At 43.2% G+C, this 16,740-nt stretch overlaps 1 protein-coding gene across 1 annotated transcript in view; it reads left to right on the forward strand.

Moving 5' to 3' along the window:
- Positions 1-3,461: 3,461 nt before the first annotated feature.
- AKAP12 (A-kinase anchoring protein 12) overlaps positions 3,462-16,740 on the forward strand; it is a 117,329-nt gene continuing 104,050 nt past the window's right edge. The window contains exons 1-2 of the mRNA XM_040238683.1: positions 3,462-3,554; positions 3,881-4,222. Of these exons, the coding sequence (XP_040094617.1) occupies positions 4,061-4,222 (162 nt within the window). The 5' untranslated portion in view covers positions 3,462-3,554; positions 3,881-4,060. The remainder of the gene's footprint in view (positions 3,555-3,880; positions 4,223-16,740) is intronic.

The raw sequence follows: 16,740 nt of genomic DNA on the forward strand, positions 1-16,740 counted from the left end.
TCTGAAGGTTTTGTACGGAGGAAATGATCTGTGGGTTAGAGTGTTGGTTTTAAATTCCGTTTTAAACACTCTAGTAATTATTTTGCTTTCAAGGGGCTGGAGTCAATGTTAATACTTGCGAACTATATTTCGGTGTGCGCACAAGATGCCCAGCTATGACTCTAACTTTTATTGGCAAATCTTGCGTGACCTGTCTTTCTGGAGAAGTAAGCATGCGACGGGCATACAAGTTCAGCCTGCTGTAACGGCAGCGTGAATTTGTTTTTGAGACCTCTCAAACTGTTTTTATTAACTCTCTCAGGGAAATGACTACCACCAACTGCCCCCATGGGAGGAGTTGCACAGGGACACCTGCGTCCTGCTGTTTGGAGGAGACAGGCTTGCTGGCGAGAAAACTAGATATCAAGGTAACTGACAGCCGTGGACTGAGAAGTGCAAACTAAAGCCCAGCTGCCCGCCTCTCCACGGCTGCCACCGATGCCAGAAATTCTGAAGGCATCTCCAAAACTCTTGAAAAGAAAAGCTTGGTGGCTTGACTTGGAGTCTTGAGTGAGAAGCACAGTAATGCTGTGGTAGGCATATAATGGGCACTTGCTAAATACGTGTTGAAAGAGTGAAGGAGTGAATAAGATTTGAGTACTGTTTTGAAGCACTAAGTAGCATGTCCAATAGGTTGGGACATCCCATTGCTGGGGATAAGACATAACAAAACCACTCTTCTTTACAAAAATAGCAAAGAGCAAATGCACACTACTATGTACAAAATAGATAACCAACTAGGACCTACTATATAGCATAGGGAACTAAACTCAGTATCTTATAATAACCTACAATGGAAAAGAATCAATGAATTACTTTGCTGTCAGTTCAGTTCAGTCGCTCAGTCGTGTCTGACTCTTTGCGACCCCATGAATCGCAGCACGCCAGGCCTCCCTGTCCATCACCAACTCCTGGAGTTCACTCAGACTCACGTCCATTGAGTCGGTGATGCCATCCAGCCATCTCATCCTCTGTCGTCCCCTTCTCCTCCTGCTCCCAATCCCTCCTAGCATCAGAGTCTTTTCCAATGAGTCAACTCTTCCCATGAGGTGGCCAAAGTACTGGAGTTTCAGCTTTAGCATCATTCCTTCCAAAGAAACCCCAGGGCTGATCTCCTTCAGAATGGACTGGTTGGATCTCCTTGACACCTAAAACTAACACAACATTGTAAATCAACTTGTAAATAAAATTTTTATTACATTTCAATAACATTTTTCAAAATTGATGAATAAATCAAAAAATAAAATTAATGAAGCATCTAAAAAAATAACAAAGAGTAATTCCCCAGTCTGTGAGTAAAATGGAAAGGATTCTTTGGTCAGTCTTAAAACCAAAGGAACTTAATGTGTGTGTTAGTCTGAAGCTCTAACACTTTGACCACCTGGTATGAAGAGCTGACCCACTGGAAAAGATCCTGATGCTGGGAAAGACTGAGGGCGAGAGGAGAAGGGGACAACAGAGGACCAGATAATTAGATGGCATCACCAACTTAATAGATATGAGTTTGAGCAAGCTCTGGGAGATGGTGAAGGACAGGGAAGCCTGGCATGCTGCAGTCCATGGGGTCACAAGGAGTTGGACACGACTGAGCAACTGAACAACAACAATTTAATGTGTGTTTGTGTGAATCTACAAAGGAGCCCATTATTCTTAATACCTCCTTATCATGGTGCTGTTTCAGGCAGAACAGGAAGTACTAGAACATGCACATTTCTTAAAGTAAGATTTTGCATTTAAAAGCTAAGAATCTGAGCATTTCACAGCCTGAAAAATAAACACAAAGCAAACAATGCTAGTCTAATCAGACATTGGCAGTGTCTTACTTTGCATATGGGTTGTATGTCGCTGGCTTGAATTTTTGACCTTGCAATCTCTTCTGAAAATTCAAAGACTAAGTGAGATGTGAAAAGCTTCAAGATTTTCCTAGGAACTGAATAAATATACTCTCACAGAATGGAAAGTTTTGATAGTATTTGTACTACCTAATGATACATTTTCATATGTGCTGACATTAATCATTCTCAGATAGGTTTTAACAGCATTTTTCCTTCTTAACATCCTAGGTGAGGCCTAAATGCACTTTTCACCCACATCCCTGAGAAGAGAGAGCACGTTTGAAGCTTCCCACAGACGGGGAGTAACCTGTTGGGGAGTGGTTCCAAAAGAAGGAATCTGCTCTTCCAACTGCTGCGAAGTCGCTGCAGTCGTGTCCGACTCTGTGCGACCCCACAGACAGCAGCCCACCAGGCTCCCCCGTCCCTGGGATTCTCCAGGCAAGAACACTGGAGTGGGTTGCCGTTTCCTTCATTGCTCTTCCAACTATCAGCTGTGAATCTTTGAGGGCCTGATATAACCTTTCTGGGCCTATTTTCTCTCACTATATTGGTAACCTGAGAACAATAGGATCTACACTGTAGTACTGCTCTGAGGATGAAATGTGATTGTACATACAAAGTACATTCACAATGTCTGGTACAGAGTAAGGACTCAAATGTTTCCTCAATAATCCAAAATTTAAGTCAAAATGGGTGAAATGCTTAAAAATTCGGAAAACCAACCATTTTGGAAATAGACTGCTTCTTAAATGTCAGATTCCAGAGAAAGTGGCCGCTATGTACTCTTTTCAGATAAAATGATAAATTCAGAAAAATTGTATGTTGGATAACTAACCTATGGTTCCCTGGCCGTTTTACTACATGTAATTAATTAGGCACAGATATTCTGGTGCCCAACTGCTGTTTACATCAATTCTCCTGTCACTGAGTCCCAAATCTGGATATGTATCTAGTATTAGGGGCAATATTCCACAAGTTTCTTCATTTGTAATGAGATTCTGTGAAAACCGAAGCGCTTAGTGGCGGGTAAAAACTGGGCTAATTTTTTTTTTTCAGCCCCACTGTCTTCATGCTTACCTCCCGGGTGATTCCGTTAACATTTTCATTTAGTTCAAATATATACCGACTGCCTGCTATATTCATACAACAAGCCTTCTTTTCAGGAGTAGGAAGGGACAGAATGCAAGGCCCTGATGCTGTTATTATGGAAAGCCTTTATCTACGGAGAAACACTGACGGCAAATGAACAGATCCGTGTGATCCTGTTTCAGCCGTGAGCAAGCGAGAGGTGGCCTGGACTCCAGCATCATGCTGTTAAGGACAGGCACATTTCCAGTAACAGTCTCACTTCCCCAATTTCCCCGGGGAAGGAGGGGAGCGGTGTTGCCGATGGCATCGCCTGATATCACTTGTTCTGGGTGATAGGAGAGCGTGGGGCCGCCTGGCCCACCTCATCCGTGGTCTGATTGCATTAACCTCTTGGTTCCCTGCTCCTGCCACGTGAGGTGCCCTAATATGGTCAGACTCCGGCGGAGCCCAGGAGCGCTTGCCTTTCTCCGGCTCCCGGCGAGGAGGCAGGAACGCATGTTCAGTGGCAAGCAGTCCGAAGGAAGGAAAACGGGGATCTAGGTTCGCATCTGGGCGAGTTGAGAGTGGGCTGCAGCAGAAGCCTTGCCTCAGGTCATCCATCATTTAATAACCACCCCCACCCCCAGAGACTCCGATCTCCCCTGGGGGGCTCCTTTTTCTCGTTCTCCCCTCACTTTCGGGGAGGCCCCTCTGGGTGGACCCCTAGCTGCAGTCCTGATAGGAATGGGAGGCTCCCTGGGGGTCGAGGTGGGCGGCTCGCCAAGGCTCCGGCTGCTCGTCGGGTCCTAGCAGCCTGGGGGGAGATGCTGCTGCAAGGCGTGTCTGGGGCTGCGCTCATGTGATGAAGCGAGGGAAAAACAAGGGGGAGGAGGGGGAGGCAAAGAGGTGGCTTTTTTTTTTTTTTTTTTTTTTTTAAGGAGTTTGCCGCGAGCGCGTCTCCTTCATTCGCAGTCTGGGCGGGTTTGGAGGAGCACGGCGGGAGACTGAGGCGCTCTTGGGACTTTGCGAGTGCACGGCTTCTGGCTCTTCTCCGCGTCCCTGCGATTTGGGGAAGGCGTTCACCAAGCGGCTAGCCACCGGAGAACCGCAGACGAGCCATGGGCGCCGGGAGCTCCACCGAGCAGCGGAGCCCGGAGCAGCCGGAGGCGGGGAGCGCGACGCCCGCCGAGCCCGAGCCCAGTGGCGGCGGCTCTGCGGCGGAGGCGGCGCCCGGCACGCCGGGAGACCCGGCCATCGCCCCTGCGGACCCCGCCACCAAGGTAGGGGCGCTCCGGGCCACCTGCCCGGAGGAGGAGGGGAGGGTGGGGCGGGACGGCGGGGGTCTTTGGGGGGAACGGGAGGGGGGAGGTACACTCGATCTCCGCCTGCAGTAACTTAACGGCCGGTCCAGCCCATCTGCAAACTCGCGAGCCTGAATCCCTCTTTCTAGGCTTTTCAGGGTTTTAGCGCCGGGGCGGGACCAAAGGATCCGCGAGCGCGGCGAGGGGGGCTCGCATCTTTGTCGTGGGTCTCCAGGGGAGGCGACTGCGCCATCCGCAGTAATAAAATTCGCCCGCTGCCCGCGGCTGACCCTTTCTCCACGCTCTTCCGGTGGAGCGACCCAACCCGACACCGGCGAGCTGCCTGTGGTGGGGGTTGGGGTGCGGGGGTGTCTGCGGAGCCCTGACCCCCGGCCAAATCTGTCGAGCCCCCCACCCCGTCTCCCTATGCGGAAAGTCAGCTGTTGGGCCGTGACGCGTGTTGCAGCCTGGCGACTCCGCCACCAGTGGGTTCCCCGCAGCGCACTGTCCTTGCTGCCGGCTGTGTTTGGAGCGACCGGGTTTGGTACCCAGTCCTCCTGCGTCAGGCGGCTGAAGCAGACAACACTGTCTTCCCGATGCAGAGAAAGCCTGGGGTGTAGCTCACTCGCCGCCAAAGAAAACCTGAGCCGACGCGGCATTTCCAAAAGGAATGACAGGGTTCGCAAACACGGCGGCGTCCTCCTTTTCGCTCAGTTCGCTGGACTCAGTGGGATAAACAAATACTGGAGGAGTAGTTAGAAGTTCTCAAAGGATGCAGTCGAAGGCGTAAGGGAGTAGTCCCTGTCTATTCCGGTCTATGGAGGCAGTGCTGAACGTCCTAGACATTTTGCATATTATAGTCTTAGGTCTTCGAAATATTTATTCTTGGCAACTGCAGCCGCCAAGATTGTGACTTGTCCAGATCGTTGATTTTTAGATCTGTTTTCCAGCATGTATGTTCATTAGCCAGGCTTCACCCCACCCGTTTTGTGATACTTTTATGGGAAGATGTGGGTAACCATACTTAATACTTAAAAAGAAAAAAGAAACGTGTCAAGTTAGAGAATATACAGAGTACCTGAGGACCTTTAAGAGTTATCTCAGGAAGTATAGATACTTACAGTGTAAGGGGGAAAAAAAAAACCCTGAAATCTAGGTAAAAATCACAGAATTATGACCTCATCGCCTTGACCTTTTAGCTGTGGTAGTCTAGCTTGGATGGAGAGACTGCTTTTAACTAGATTACCTCTAGTCATTAACATACCTCCTTGTAAAACCCATGGTCCCTAGAGCAGTAGATGCTTACAAGTAGCTACTGTGCCTGGAATGCCTAGATTCTCTAAGATATGCTTAAGAAATATACTATCCTTTTGAGATCTCAGTTATGTATGCACCACGTCTTAACTGCAGCATGTGGGATCTAGTTCCCTAACCAGGGATCAAACCCAGGGTGCACCCCCTCCCTCCTCTGGCATTGGGAGCTCAGTGTCCAGACTTCACTGGACCACCAGGGCAGTGCCTCAGTTATGCTTTAATATTTACTGTATCTCACTTTTTGATGTCAACTGTCAAAATGTCTGCATAATCAGTATTTAGAGTCCATTAATGAAAGTAATTTTAAGGCATAATTGCTAAAAGCTTGCAGTTGGGGAACATTTTTTTCTTTGGCTTTTACCAGCCCTTCAGGTCTTAGTAACAGTTCACACTAAAATATGGTACTTATTCTCTTCCCAATAAACTTCTGTATATTCATTTAAAATATTGCTTCCTTTCTATTCTCTATCTTTTCCATAACATCATCCTTCTTCCTCTTTCCTAGTCACAACCATCTTGAAACAGTGAGATGACCTCCTTTAAAAAAGTACTTAAATGACATCCTGAATATCATTGAACTTTCTGGCAGACTGCCCAGTTATCAATTTGTAGACAAATCAATACACTTACATGTACATGTTAGAAAACGTGTAGTTTTTCATTGAGACTAGCAAAATTTATTACTCAAGATTTGAAGACCTAAGTCTTTTCAAAAGGACTCTCTAATTAAGAATGATTCAGCATGTAGCTTTTGTCTCCTTTCTTCACCCTGTTCAACCCTAATTTCGGACCTCTGAGTAATTTCATCTGCCATTCTGGGTTCCCATAGCACCATGGACCTTTCTTGCCAGCAGTTTCCATGTTTGTGGGTTTAGTGACTTGATGAGTAAGTGTTCTCCTGGCTGCTGTGAACGCTCTGCAAAGGCAGGCATCGAACCTGGGTTTGCTTATAACAGGTGTTGCTCCGAGTATGGAGTGTGTGGCCGGCATGTAGGATGATCCTGGCACCTTGATTTTGATTGGAGAGCGTCAAGTTGGGGAATACCTTGGTCCATCTGCTTTCTTTTTTAAACTTGTAATTTTGTATTGGGGTATAACAGATAAACAACCGTCTACTTTTTCTTAGACTTTATCATCATGATCTGTCTCACTTATCAGGTAGTGACTCAGTCAACGTCAGTTCTGGTTATTCTCATACCAGGTGAATATCTAGCAGAAAACTAAGATTTGGGAACTCACCTTTCTTTTTCTTTAGAATGGCTTGTTTACCATTGCATTGCAAATTGCCTTTAATCTCAAGGAGACAAATGCGTGATAAATGCAAGTGGCTCAAATGAGACCACTTCATACATTGAATTCGTGATGAATTACATCTTGAGCTTTTTTGATTGGGTCTGTAGACATCTGGGGAGGTTTAGACTAATATATCCCCCTCCCACTAGCAGAATGCTGATCATTAATTAAAGGCTATTAGCAGGTTCCGCCCCCCCACCCTCGCTGCTGGTAAAACTTGATTACACAAGCCTAACATTTAGATGCATTGAGACAAATCCTGATTTTATCTGTGATGTATTTTAATGGAAATGGAAGGAATCTTATCTTCCAATCAATCTTTTACAATCCTAATATGTTAATTGTGAGGCAAAATGGCCTGATCAGTTATTTTCCAGGTTAAATTGTGAGAGTTTGCAGGGTACAGGAAGATTAAACAACCTGAACACAGGTGGTAAACAAAGCCTCTTGTTATTCCTCAATTGCCTGCTTTCATTTAGGTAGCAGTATCAGGTGGGGTTGGCCAATGATGAACTTCCTTTTCTCTGACACATCTTGATTTCTGGAGCCAAGCTCCAGGCTAAATCTGGACAATCACAATCCTCTAAATTAACCTTTTCTGTTTCGTGACTTAGAGCTGGAAATGAAACAGTTCTCAGTTCAACAGTGTAAGGCCTACCTCCCTGGCAGGTGGGGAGACTGAGACCCTTGTCAATTTTTCAAGCTGTGGTTCCATTTGGCTGCAAGAGCTGTGACTCAAATAGATGTATGCAAATAGGAGAATCTATTGTCCTGATGAATAGAGTTAAGGATGTCGCTACCTTTTGTGCATTAAACAGACAATTGAGTCGGCCAGCTGCATTTCCTAATTCCCGTCCCAGCCTAGGGTATATGCTGTTTCCCACTTGCCCTGTGTTTACTAAAGATGGGACTAGAGATGGCTGTCATGTGATTATGTCATTGGTTTTACACGGAAAGGGCCAGAATTTAAGATTTCAAGAGAATTATATGTTAACAGAGTGATGTTTTCTGGGTGTGACTGCCTGTATTCTTATGAATTTCCCTCAGATTATAAGAGGTGCTACTTGCTGATTAGAACATAGTCTGGAGATTGGAGTTGGGGGTGTGAGGATGGTCACTTAGGTTTGAGAGCCAGTGGGGGCTGCATTGCCTTCCCTTGAATCCATTATAGGCTTTTAGGCTCTTAGATGTGTCAGATCAGCAGAGATTTCCACTTGAAATACTTCCCTGGACGAAGGACAGCCTCCAAATGTCCATCCTCTCTGAATTCACTGTGTGTCCACTAATCTCTGTGCAAGGATCACTTTACATTAAAAGGATGATTCCAGTTTGGTATCTTATAGGATAATTAATAAAATGGAAAGAAAATGTTCTGTTTTAAAAGGCATTAAGAAATGATTTCATTTTCTTTATCATTTTAACACCAGTGTTACAGAATACTAACGAAAGGAAAATCAGCTAAATAGTCATTCTTTGTTATAGTTATTCAAGAAGTGAGAAATTAGAACTTACAGCACTAAGTGATGTGAGAAAAATACATTGGTACTTTTAGCGCAAGAAAACTATAAAACTAAATATCCTTGAAGCTAATTCTTCATTTTCTCATACCCTAAAAAATTATAAATTAGGAGAAGTTTCATTTTAAAATAATTTAATAGAAAAATATGAAAAAATCTGGGTTTGGGAGGGAGATGAAAGCTTATTTTCAATAAACTATTTTAAAATCTATAATTATAATTGTCTTGTCTGTTTAGATTTTGGGCCATTTTCCTGCAAGTTAGTACCTTATTAAAGAATGTAAGAGTAGGGGTTTATACCTGTGATCCTACCTGTTAGTACATCTAATAAAAGGATTAAGGTGAAAAGATATTAATCTGTAATAATTTCAGTTATATATACATTTATATTTCTTATTATGAATAATTAAGTTTGCTTATTTAAATCTGACTGTAGGCCTGACAGCATCATTCTTGAATCAAAGGCTTTATTAAAAGATGATCAAAAGCCTTGCTTACTCTTATTAAAATTATTTATTTATTTATTTGGCTGGGCTATGTCTTAGTTGCGGCACTCAGAATCTTCCATCTTTGTTTCAGAATGGAGGAACTTTTTTTTTCTAGCTGCCGCCTGCAAACTCTTGTTAGTTTCGGCTTGTGGGATCTAGTTCCCTGGTCAGGGATTGAGCCGGTAACCTCTGAGTTGGGGGCCAAAGTCTTAGCTACAGGTTCACCAGGGAAGTCCCTAAAATGATTTTTATTTCAAGTCATTGCAAACAAGATTCATTTAATGTTTGTTTTTCTAAAAATGTTAATGGTTGAGAACTTATAATTTGTAGAGAATGATGAAAAGGGAACATATCCTATTCCTCCCACCCCTCAAGTACTCACTGTTAACAATTTGAAATCAAGATTGGTTGTTTCTTGCATATTCTTCAAAAACTTTTATGCCTGTGCACATACATGAATAAGAATAGCCCTGTTTTGTCCTTTTAACAAATGAGATCCTAACAAATTCTGCAACTTTAGGGTTTGGCTGTCTTTTCATATCAGGATATAAAGATCTCCCTTCGTTCTTATTGGCTACATGAATTTCTCATTTATGTATGAATTGAAGTACCACAATGATTTAACCAATCCCCTGTGTGTATATTTAGATTTTCCTAGTCTTGTTATACTAAATTGGCACAGGAAATATCCTAGTTCAGATATCTTTGTATGTGTGCAAATGTATCTCTCAGAGAGATTTCTGAAAGTAGGGTTGCTGGATCATAGGATTTCTATGCATTTTAAATTTTGATAATCCTTGCTAAATTTACTTTCCAAAGAGATTCAGCCACTTTGCATTCCTATTCTGGAGATCGACACTCACCTTCCCATGTCTTTGCCTCAGTGGATAGCAGATTTTCTAGTGTTTGCCAGGCTGTACCTCAGTCGGCACCTTGGAGTCCCTTGGTGCATTTTTAGCTATGAAGTTGAGTGCCCTGTTAGGTGTATTGATTGTATGCATTTCTTCTATTCAGCACTTCATCAGGAACTGGACTGGCTTTCAGAACATTATAGGCTATAGTTTATTTACCTGTTGAGTTCTTAGTTACTTAGATGTGTCTGACTCTTTGTGGCCCCAGGAACTGTGGCCCACGAGGCTCCTCCATCCATAGGATTTTCCAGGCTGGAATACTAGAGTGGATTGCCATTTCCTTCTCCAGGGGATCTTCATGAGCCAGGGATCGAACCTGCGTCTCCTGCACTGGCAGGCGGATTCTTTACCACTGAGCCACCTGGGAACATAGTTAATTTTAAAAGACTTTCCCCTCCCAGAAATTAATCAGAATTGGGAAAAAACAAGCTTAGACTAAAAACAAGGCTGAGGTATTGTTCCCTTTCCTTCCCAAATTAGTAAACTGGCTTTAATTTTATTTGCTTGGATCGACTTTGCAATGACCTACTTCTTTAGCTATCAATTTAAAAATTTCTCCTCTGGGAACAATCTAAAATCATCCAGTTGCCAGAAATTTCTTCATACATCTGATCCATGAAATGTTGGAATCACGAATTGTGGGCAGTAGAAATTCACTTCCTGGGAAAACAGTAGTCCCCTCCCCTGGGCGCTGTTCTCAGTTCTCATAACAAATGACAGCCTGGCTCTGTTAACTGGAATAAATGTTTTCCCAGAAAAACGTAGGTGTTCAAAGCACTGGAAACTACAGCGTCTTTCCCGGACACTTAGGTTTCTCTTAATGCAAGTATTCATTCAAGATCAAAGGTTTTCGTCTTCCCTGCAGTTTCTTCATGATGTTGTGTAAATGAGAGAAGCCAAATTTTAGGAAGGGAAGATTACTATAAATCAGTGGCCCATCTGCTGTTTGTTATATGCAGGCATGCAAATTGTGGGCGTCTGGAGAGATTACGTTTTCTGTGGTTCCCAAACCTGGTTGTGTAGTTGAATCACCTGGGGAGCTTTTTAAAGACCCCACTCGGCCCCCTTCTAGATTATTCTATCAGAATCCCAGGCCGTTCCAGCATCTGAGATTCTGTAGCCCTGATGCTAATCCGGGGTCCTGATTTGTCTGGTGTGGTCTCCGTTGTCTGGAGGAAGTGGTTACGGGGTGTCGGAGCTGAGGGAGGCAATGGAGAGGTGGCTGCAAGCACACTCTGAGCGATGTTGGCGCTCGTGTGGGTGGCAGAGAGGGTTCCAGAAGAGCAAGGGGGAGAAAATAAAGGGAAACCTCTCCCCGACATAACCTCACTCCTTTATTCTGCTGTCTTCAGACTGTACATGCTGCTAGTATTAATAGTATTCTTCTTAATGGAATGTACTCTTCAAGGTAAACAGGTATGGAATCCAATGTTCTTTTCTTTTCTCTGAGCCAGGATCTACTTGTCAACATTAACTGTTTTGTTCCCCCCTGATGCCTCTTAACCATCGACCCTCATTTATCATGTTGAGAACATCACTTGAGTTAGTAGGACATAGCTGTTGGCTTCATTTATGGCCTTTGGCTGGTCTGAATGTTGGGTGAAGAGATCTTAACACCTAACCAAGTCGTTGAGGATGAGCCCAGAAGAGGGGCTGTCTGGCTTTCTGCACCATGTAGTTGCTGTTCTGTCTTGATTTCATTAACATTTCTCTGCTGGCTCCTATACTCCTGGAACTGGGGATACAAAGAAGAGAGAAATCCAAGAGCTTGGTGCTTAAAAAAGAGTCAAAGTGCTCCCTTTCATGTATTTGTCTCTTCTATCCATTAAAATGGATTATTTTCTGTCTAGAGGAAAAGGTCTAAATTCATTTTCCATACTGGTCACTGTTGTTCCAGTACCATCGATTAAACAGTCTCAAGTTTCCGTATTCACATATATGTTTATTGATTTTCTTTTACTTTAAAATTTTTCCTACTCTGTTTATTTGTACACATAGTTAAAAGCATTAAGAGAGTGGCTAAAAATCTAATCGATTCTAATGGCAGATCCGTGGTTTGAGATATTTTTATATTCTACATCTTCAGGCACTGTTAGGGCTTGCCCTGGTCTCATGGCTATGGTAAGTTTAGTGAAAAGGAAAGTGTTAGTTGCTCAGTTGTGTCCAACTCTTTGTGACCTCATGGTGTATATCTTGCCAGGCTCCTCTGTCCATGAGATTTCCCAGGAAAGAATACTGGAGTGGGTTGTCATTCCCTTCTCAAGGGGATTTTCCCAACCCAGGGTTGAACCCAGGTCTCCTGCATTGCAGGCAGATTCTTTACTGTCTGAGCCACCAGAAAATATATACATAAATACTAAAAAGTGGGGAGCCTGTGTTGTCTTCAGAAGTGAATTTATTTCCTTGGTATGTAATAATATTATTCATTAAAAATAATCACTCGAGTATTTTCTAACCATTTACGCTATGAAAGGCCCTGGTTCTAGATGCTTCAGGAGGTGAATAACACAGAATTACCCTTGAGCACCTCATGATCTAGGTGAGGTAAGGGGTCCCCAACCTTTTTGGCACCAGGGACTGGTTTCGTGGGAAGACAGTTTTTCCACCAACCAGGGGTGGGGGATGGGGGTGGTTTGGGGTGATTCGAGTACATTACATTTAGCGTGCGCTTTATTTCTAATCTAACGCCATCACTGATGTGGCAGCAGATACCGGTCCAGGGCCCGGAGGTTGAGGACTCCAGCTTTAGAGGAAAGATTCAATAACAAAGATTCAAATAAGTTGGGCAGGCAATAGAAGAACTGCCATTAGTTGGTACTTGTCTGTTCAGTGAATTGTCTGGATAGCTGATGAACAAAGAAAAGACGATTTTGCCAAGTGTCACAAGCAGATAAATAGGCCATAATAGTCAGGAGGCCGGAAGGCACAGGGCATATGAAGGAGCTGAATGTTTGTAAGAGGATAATGGGAAGATGACCGTAGAATTGCAGGCAATTATGGTAAGAGCTCGGAGAAGGCAATGGCACCCCACTCCAGTTCTCTTGCCTGGAAAATCCCATGGACGGAGGAGCCTGGAAGGCTGCAGTCCCTGGGGTCACTAAGAATCGGACACGACTGAGAAACTTCACTTTCACTTTTCACTTTCATGCATTGGAGAAGGAAATGGCAACCCACTCCAGTGTTCTTGCCTGGAGAATCCCAGGGACGGGGGAGCCTGGTGGGCTGCTGTCTATGGGGTCGCACAGAGTCGGACATGACTGAAGCGACTTAGCAGCAGCATCATGGTAAGAGCTGGACAGGCTGCAGAGGGCTGTCCCAGTGGAGGCTTCTGATAAAAAGAAAGCCAAGAGGCAGGCCCTTCCACACTCAGCAGAGAGGACACCCCCAGGAGCGTGGGGGCGGATATTAACCTGTGCGATGGGATGGGTGCAGAGTGTAGGCTGAGCTCAGGGGCAGCCAAAAACAGCTGAGACTTCAAGACTTGGAATATGGAGTGCTCCAGTTTCTCCAGTAGACAAGGATATTCCCCTCCTGATGTCAGTTTCAGTTGTCAATTGCTGTAGCCAACCGTGCCAAACAAGGACACACCAGTTTTATCTTTAGAAGAGAGAACGTCACTTGACAGTTATAGCCCCCCCCCCCTTTTTTTAATGTAAGGAAGAAGTTTGCATCAGAGTCTAGGAAAACGACAGAGAGCATCCGTGAGATCAATAGCGCGTCTCTGAGTAGTGACCTGCGTTAGCCCAGATCACAGGCACTGTGAGCCACCCAGATTGGCGGAGTGGGGAGCCCCCAGGGAAGGTGAATATCACAGGATAAGAGCTGATGGCACCAGAGGAGCTGAGAGTGGTAGCTGGGGAGAAGGTGGAACCAGTGAATGATAATCAAAGAGAAGACTAGATAAAACAGATGGCATTGGGTCACTGCTTCAGCAGGCAACAGTGACTAGTATATCTCCGCATCTGAGTCTACCTAAAAATGAAAGAGGCTGATGGTTGACTAGCATCTCTTCCATTTGTAGGCAAAGAATCTAGGTGGCTTGGGGAATGTTTATCTTCACTTTCAAAGAAGACATTTCTTCTTCGCAATTTTTTCCACCTCCAGCATATGCCCTCTGGTGTGTCGTTCGGAGGACGATTTATGGTTTGCTATTTTTCTTCATGTCTGAGCGTATGATTTCTTATTGAATCGAGCCATTACATAAGGCTCTGGGTTTTGTCTGCCTCGTTATCAATTTTTTGTCCTTACTCCTGATATTGACCATCCTTATTGAAGACATGTTTCATTACATCCTTGATAGTTTTACTTGCTGTTTGAAATACATATTGCTGTGATGCATAGAGCAATAACAAAACATAAAACAATGTTGGTGTATGTTATGGTGCTTAGCCTTTTTTAATTTTTTTACATTTTCAGTTCTGGGTGCTACTTTTTCACTATGGTAACAAACTGCTTGTATAATGCTTCTTAAGGAACATTTATTTGAAATTATCCTTCACTTGGGTATGTATGTAAAACAGTCTTATTCCACACCTGTAACCCTGAATGCTATGCAAAGTTCAGCCTTAGATGTGGTTAAATTTGCAATGACTATATGCTGCTATACCGACTGGGGTGGAAATGAGGGGATGGAGAAAGGATTGCAATCTACAAAAAATTGCTAAGGATTAGACCGTTTTTCGGTGATTAATTTTTCTTAATTATTTGAGAGACACATCTAACCAATATTTAGGCATGAGTTCATGACTCCTGTAGTGTTAATCTAAATATCTGAATGGAAAATTTTGTTTTTGTTCTGCTCTGTTTTATATGAAGTCAGTTACTGAAAAGCAGTGGAAAATGTTACCAGTAAACTACTAAATCAGTCCTGATTATCAAGGTTTTTTCCCCTCCGATCCTGACAAAAGCTAGTATATGAAATTTATTTATATTTTTTAGTATATGAAATTTAAATAAAAAATACTTGACAGTCATGAGGGCAAAACTCAAATTAATTTGGTTTTATAACTGATTTTTTTTTTTTTTTAACCTTTAGGAGTTTGTTTCCTTTAAATTCAGTTTGATGGCAGTGTTAGATCTGTTTTGCTTACAATATAAGAAATTTGTTTTGCTTTGATTAAAATGCAGATTGATTGTTCTTTTGTTATTGATTTTTGCTATTAAAGACACACTAAGGTCTTTCAAAATGCTCAAAAGCTTTTTGTCCTAAATGGAGCTAAGAGCACCCTCAATGTTATCTAGAATTGCAACAGTGACAGAGGTTTCAAGTCACTTCTGGAACTGTGCCTGATAAACAGTCCTCCAGGACAGAGAGGAATTCAAAGAATGCTGAAGTATTCAGGGAAGTAGGTCATGGTTTAAAACATAACATTTGTCAGAGAAAGTTTCTCAAGCAGTCCCTGTGATCACTGGATCCCTGCTAATTTCTTACTCAGGGTTCTTGAGTCTTAGGCAAATTAGGTGGCTAAATTAACTTGTTAGTCTCTAGGAGGGCGGGACTAAAAGTAATAGATTCCCCCACATGCGTGTGCTCTCCCAACACCAAAAATAAAGAGCTAGGACTATAGATGGGCTCAATCAGTAAAGAATCCCCCTGCAATGTGGGAGACCTGGACTCGATCCCTGGGTTGGGAAGATCCCCTGGAGAAGGGAACAACTATCCACTTCAGTATTCTTGCCTGGAGACTCTCATGGACAGAGGAGCCTGGTGGGCTATAGTTACGGTGTTGCAGAGTTGGACATGACTGAGCGACTTTCACAGGGCTATATATGAGTGACCAGAAAATCCCAGAAGTGATAAGTGTTTTTTCTTAATTGCACAATCCTGGAGTAAAAATGTTTCGAAAATGCAAAATAAATAATGCAAAAATTATTTTGCATTTAAATGTTTTAAAGATGCAAAATAAACAAATATTTATTTTGCATATTTAAAAAATGTTTTAAGAAAAAAACAAATTCCATACAGCCAGATTAAAAAAAAAAAAAGAGTCAATAGGCAGATGATGTGTAAGTATATTTAGGAAAATTGGAGTACCTTTTAAGTGAGCTGGAGGTCTGTCTTCGCCACCAGGATTAAGGACAGTGGGGACCTGCTGATCCCCTAAGTGTGGCCATAGTGCCCACAGTCTCTTGTGGACTTAAATTTGTGGAAACCATTTCTTGCCGTGAATTGTAGCTGAGTGCCAGACGAAGAGGCACTAATAAGACAAGGTTCAAAGGCAAGAGAAAGCACATACTAGGGCACCAAGAAAGGCGGCACAGAGGAAGCTGTGGACTGAGTGTGTCCCTAAAACTCATATGTTGAAACTCTAATCCCCAGTGTGATAGTATTAGGGGATGGAGTCTTTGGGAAGTAATTAGGTCATGAGGGTGGAACCCTCATTAAGGAATTAGTGTCCTTATAAGAAGAGACACCAGAGCTTACATCCCCTCAAGTGGTACCCTCTGCAAAGCAGATGGAGAACTCTTAGGAGAGCAAAATCAGCCTGCACCCTAATCTTGGACTTCCAGCTTCCAGAACTCAGAAATAAATGTTTCTCATCTTGGCCACTCAGCTTATGGTAATTTTTCATAGTGATCAAACTAAGAGGAAATGGAATTTATGGTGAATTGCTGAAGAATGGAGATGCTTAGGAGAAGGAGGCAAGGAAATAATTAATAATTTTTAAATAATAAAAGTAATAAAGGGGCAAGAGAGAACCTCACCCTCTTGGAAGAAATACTGAGTGAAAAATAGTCTAGGAGAAGTTGGGTTAAAGATTTCTTTTTGGAGGACTTCCCTGGTGGTCCAGTGGTTAAGACTTCGCCTTCCAATGCAGAGGGCATCGGGGTTTGACCCTTGATTTAGGAACCAAGATCCCACATGCCATGTGACCCTGAAAACAAAAAATAAAACAGAAGGAAGCCATATTGTAACAAATTCAGTAAAGACTTTAAAATGGTCCACATCAAAAAGATTTCATTTTTTAACTACA

This window comes from Oryx dammah, unplaced genomic scaffold (genome assembly GCF_014754425.2).
Source record: "Oryx dammah isolate SB20612 unplaced genomic scaffold, SCBI_Odam_1.1 HiC_scaffold_4, whole genome shotgun sequence".
NCBI classification, from domain to species: domain Eukaryota; kingdom Metazoa; phylum Chordata; class Mammalia; order Artiodactyla; family Bovidae; genus Oryx; species Oryx dammah.